This window comes from Corticium candelabrum, chromosome 22 (genome assembly GCF_963422355.1).
Source record: "Corticium candelabrum chromosome 22, ooCorCand1.1, whole genome shotgun sequence".
Classification (NCBI taxonomy): domain Eukaryota; kingdom Metazoa; phylum Porifera; class Homoscleromorpha; order Homosclerophorida; family Plakinidae; genus Corticium; species Corticium candelabrum.
The window spans coordinates 5,227,782-5,233,307 of NC_085106.1; the positions used below are offsets into that span (position 1 = coordinate 5,227,782).

At 38.7% G+C, this 5,526-nt stretch overlaps 1 protein-coding gene across 2 annotated transcripts in view; it reads left to right on the forward strand.

Annotated features, from left to right (window-relative positions):
• Positions 1-1,741: 1,741 nt before the first annotated feature.
• The window catches only part of LOC134197124 (kinesin-like protein KIF27), a 10,058-nt gene continuing 6,273 nt past the window's right edge, over positions 1,742-5,526 (forward strand). For both annotated transcript variants that reach the window (XM_062666378.1, XM_062666379.1), the window contains exons 1-7: positions 1,742-1,984; positions 2,184-2,276; positions 2,335-2,421; positions 2,475-2,825; positions 2,887-2,964; positions 3,029-3,090; positions 5,392-5,526. The exon at positions 5,392-5,526 is cut by the window's right edge and continues 12 nt beyond it. In XM_062666378.1, coding sequence (XP_062522362.1) covers positions 2,478-2,825; positions 2,887-2,964; positions 3,029-3,090; positions 5,392-5,526 — 623 coding nt within the window. In that variant the 5' untranslated portion in view covers positions 1,742-1,984; positions 2,184-2,276; positions 2,335-2,421; positions 2,475-2,477. The remainder of the gene's footprint in view (positions 1,985-2,183; positions 2,277-2,334; positions 2,422-2,474; positions 2,826-2,886; positions 2,965-3,028; positions 3,091-5,391) is intronic.

Genomic DNA, 5,526 nt, shown 5'->3' on the forward strand with positions numbered 1-5,526 from the left:
TTTCAGACAGCCTTCCATGAAACTGTTAATTCAATATTTAGTAATGCTACCTACACCAGTTATCACATGTGCAGATTGCCCGTTTGGGAATAAGAATAATGATGCCATCAGCTCACTCTTTCACAACCCTGATCTTTTCTACATATCTTGCAAAGGTTTAAGAGGGGCTTTATGGAAGTTGGGACCAGTCTTGTTAGCCATGTCTCATAGGACGCCGCTGGCCCACCATCTGTGTCTCATTGGAGAAAGGAGATTGCTTTTTTGAGCTCATGCAAATCTGGTAGCTTGGCAAGGTTTACAGTAAATGACAAACAATTGTGGTAGATCGACTTTTGATGCAATAAGATCAAACTTTAATACCAGCTAGGTATATTCAGATCTTCTGTAAAATATCCATCTATGTAATGCTTCTGAGATGACTTGTGGATCTTCTTGTTTTATCTTGGCTTGCACTCTTTGCTGAGGTTGTATTAAAATGATCTTGCTTGTTTAGTTGCTGAACATTGCGTGCATGCATGCGTGCATGCGTACGTGTGTGCATGCGTGCGTGCATGCATGTGTGCGTGTGTGCATGTGTGTGTGTGTGTGTGTGTGTGTGTGTGTGTGTGTGTGTGTGTGTGTGTGTGTCCAAACAGCCTAACGTAAGCTGTACAACCAGCTAGCTGATGTGGCTTTGAGGTTGCAAGCGCTTGATATAACTACAATTGCTTGCGTAAGCTGTACCATAATTATTATTCTAATTGAAGCACCCCTTTTACTGAAGTGCCATCTGGAGTTACAATTATTTATTAGGCTCTAATTAGAGTGCCTTTTGGAAACGAAATTATTTTTAGAGGCACTTAACTAATTAGAATTGTTAAGGATGGCAGGTATCCTGGACACGTCAGTTATCTGACTGAACGCCAGTAGCTGTTGTATACCTACTACTAGCAGTTGTGTTGAGTCGCATTGGACTGCATAGTCAAGCATAGTATCTAAACGATACAAGAATCATTTGCAAAGCAAGTTACAATAGGTCTAGGTTGATTGCCTAAATGTTGCCTCACTACTGTATCCTGTCTCATTTTGTAGATGGTAATTGAGGAACAACTTTATTTGAATATTTGCAAAGCACAGATTAGCTAGGGTTCACTTAACATATTTTCCTTTTTTAGTAGTGTAGCATCTTGCATTCTACAATGAGCCCTATGACTCTAATTACATAGTTAAGCACTCCTCTAAGTGAGGTGCCTTGTGGAACCATAAGTATTTTCTATACTCTAAAATTGGAGAGCCATTTAGATTGATAATTATTTTTAGAGGCACTGTAATTAGAATAATTAAGGTAGATGTTTTTGTAAGAGACATGTTTCCACATTTCCACATGGCAGACCATGTGTGCTGCCTCATTGACTTCTCAGAGTGCTAAAAATGTCAAGTTGTAGAGTTTTCTTACCAGACAGTATGATATCACCCAAACCTGCCTTCTGCCCTACTACGCCTGACCACAGTTATAATGACGACTTTTATGTCAGTGCTCCTTGCCCCTCATGTATGAAAGAAGTCTGACCTAAAGCGACGTTATAGTTGGAGATGTCATGAGCTTGATGCTGTTGGATGTCTTTATGATGTTTTCTTTTTCTTGCTTTGAACGTATATACGTACTAATCTGTCAGTCTTCCAAATCATTTAATGATGCATTGCAGCCAAGCAGGTTCTCCAAGTTGTTTGGGTCAATAGAGCAGCTCTTGATCATCTTAGAGGGAATCTTTGAAATCGTAATTTGGATCACCTTGATGTCTCTTTCCTTCTTTGAGTTGTCCATGGACGAGCTGTTTAGGATTCTTTCGTGAGGCATTCTGAGCACAGGACCTGCCCACCTGAGTTGACATTTGAAAAGACAACCTAAGGCTGCTATTTCCATCGTGAGACAAGACTTTTAGATTTGTGTCAGGAACCACATCTTCCCATCTAAAAGAGCTGATCTGATGATGACACCTCATATGTAAACAGTTTAGCTTTTTCTATTATGACATGGTGGACACCTAGCGCACACACACACACACACACACACACACACACACACACACACACACCACACCACACCACACCACACCACACCACATCACACCACACCACTTGCACACTCTCATAGATAAATTTATATACTACATTTGTCTGTACATTGCCATTGAACTGTACAGATTGAAGGAGATATCTCTGAAGATCTTAATCTAGCTGGTAACTGCAGTGAAGATGCATCAATAATAGACCGTCTACAGTTTGAGCTATTAAAGGTAAGTATTAGCAGCTTGGGCTTTACTGTACTGATGCTTGACATTGCTTTTCTTTTAGTGCAAAGCAGAACTTGCCAGTGATGAAGACATTTTTGTGGATAAAGTGCATGAAATTACAAAACTTAGCCAGCAATTAGCGGACAACGTAAGTTGTGTGGTTTCTATCTTATATACTTCTTGTATTTATCTTAATATTAGGAAATGATAATTGAAAGAATGAGATGTAAAGTTGATGAACTTACGGAAAGATGTCAAGAACGAGAGCATGAGATTGAAGGACAGAGAAATGAGTTGACTATACAACAAGAGCAGATTTTGTCTCAGCAGTTGCTTCTTCAACAACAAGAGCAGACAGTACTGTTGAAAGAACGAGAACTTCTTGAGCAGAAAGAGCAAGTTCATGATATGTCAAAGCAAGCACAGCAGACAAAGGAGTCAGCAAAAATGAGGATAGCAAGTGTTCAGACATCAGCATCATTAGAATTTTCAAGCAAAAGTCAACAGAATGAGACAAACATGTTGTATCGCCCTTGGACTGCACCTCATACAGTAATATAGAACATAAACAGTCAGTCTGTTTGGCTTACTGACTTGTCATCTGTGTATGCAGGATCCTCCTGAGGCGGTTGTTCAAGAATTTCGCACTCAGAGTCGGTTACTATTAGCTCGTTTGGAAGAGCAGGATCAGGTATGGAACTGGTGTACGGTGTTGGCTGTCTTGTAGCTATCATGTTCAATATTGTTTCATATAGGTACAGACACCAGTCTTTAGCGATTCTGATCTAGATGATGACAAAGTTTCTTCAGAAAGCAAGTAATAACTGCATGCGTGATAAGATGAGCTGTTGCAGTAATTAATTTGTTATACGTACAGTATAAAAATTTAGATAAGACTTACAATCTGTAGTTTGCGTCAGTAATTGGTTTGCATGTTGATAACATGAGCATGTGCATCCATTGGTCATAGCAACTTCAAGTTTGTTTTGAGAGCATTCAGAGCTGTAACTTGCTCGATCCAATCAAATATTTTTTGCTTTGTTTGGGTTTTTGTCAAAGTTGTGTTGTCAGCTGTATTGTTTAGCACATAATAAGTCACATCATTTGAACTTTTGTATTATTAATCAATGTTTGAATGAAGAAAAGTGTGTGATCATTACTAACAGGACAGCAGGCCCACTTATCAGTGCTTATGATCAATCAAAGTTTTATGTGAAAAACAGTAACATGTTTTAGCTAAAATAGTTTTCAGCTAACTAACTAATGTATTATATATATGTAATATATATATATATATATATATATATATATATATATATATATATATTCCACATTTTTCCAAACTTAAACAATCTCCCAAACATCCCCAAACCAACAAGTCTTACATCACACTAGGTATATCCCAACTATCAACGTCCTGTACTTCAAGCTGAATTCTCTTATGAATCATTCTCGAGTTATGTTTCCATAATTGAATAGAAAGTTGCTGTGTCATATTTTGGAAAACCTGGTGGAATTTAAGGCTACTGACTGCTGAGGTTTTGGAAGCAATAGCTTTCAGAGTTTTGATGCTGAATAATGACCAGAGCCCCAAGGTCTCAACCACTAAGGGGTAAAAAAGACCACCAGCTGTACGAACTCTGTCTTCATGGCGAATATCTTTTTGTTCTTCACCTGCCTCTGCTGCGGCTCCAGCCCTCACAGCTGATTTTGTTACATATAACGGCTGCAAAGAGTTTCTAACTGTTACATCAAAATAGGCAGGTCGACCCTCCAAGAAATCAGGGTGAAAAACATCACCAGGGCGGCTTTCTGTAGAACCATTGCACCTCATCTCCCTCATACATCTCTGTTCTCAACCAATAAGTCCTGGAAAATAACTTCTGCCAATGCATTGTGTCTACGTGTGTGCTCTGGACCAAAACCACAACCAAGAAGGTGATCTCCAACAGTGTCAATGTGCTGACCACAACTGCACAAGACAGATGCCGGAGGAGAAGGAAACATCTTGATTCCCAACCAGAGCTGTACTATATATATAACCATGTCTCGTTTACTGCATTTAATGCAGGCCTTTGTCATTCTCTGGAAATATTGATACATGCTTCTTTACCTAATCATGCATAGCAACAGGCGATTTTACCCGTGCTTTTGGGAGGTCTTGGTTTCAGACAAGCAAAACCAACTGCACCAGCTGCTTTCATTTCCAGTCGCATTTTTTACCCAACAATTTCATTTTTGTTACTCCAACTATGTTCAGACATTTGGTACGACCTACTTTACAACCACAACAACATCTGATGCCTCACTTTCTGGATACATACCTGGAGAAGATGAAGCTCACAGTCATTTTAGGAACATTGTTGCTGATTTTCATAAGGAGGTTACTACAGACTTGTCATCTATGTTTCAGAAGTCTCTCTATAGAAATTTTGAGATATTGGACTTCGGCCAGTCTTAAGACTCTGAAAGCTATTGCTCTGAAATCAATGACGTTCACTGGGACTACTTTGAATCAAGCTCTCCGAAGTCTTTCTGAACAGTTATTGGTTAAACTTTAGGAGTACAATGCAAAGTTAAATTTAAGAGAAGTGCATTAGAGCATGATCCTGTATTTTGGGATGGTTTTTCTTCTCTAGATGACACTGTGATGTATTACTAACTTTTAAGTTGGGGAGAGAATGGCTAGATGGAGTGGGAAAGATATATAATAATGATGTAATATGGTGACATAATATGTTGGTTTGCAGAGGTGTTTACCAGAAGTAGACCAAGAAATACTTGCGATGTCGTTATCAACCAAAAATGTCTACGACAAGGGATTTTTCGACGAGTTATCAACCAAAAACGTCTACTGCAACTAGTACAACTAGTAGCCTTTTTTGGTTGATAACGACGGACACATATTTTTAAAGGCATGGTCTAGTGATCAAATTTCTTTTCACGAATCGTAATTGAAAGAAAGCAACTGTGTCAGAGTTAGTCAACATATTGACTTATTCTTATCAAATCTCATTAGTTATAGATGTTTATTGTAATTGAATGCTGTTCATTTGAATTTGGATTATACAAGTCATGAATTGTAATTTGTAATTATCAATGTCTGGCTACTGACAAGGAAATTAGGTGAGACAGTGGTTCTACGACGAGGTGCTCAGCCAGTTGCTGATGTGTATCTCGACAGTCAAACTGATCCTGGTGCTGTTGATATTCTGAACACAAGTATAGTTGACTCACAATCAGATCTAAAACA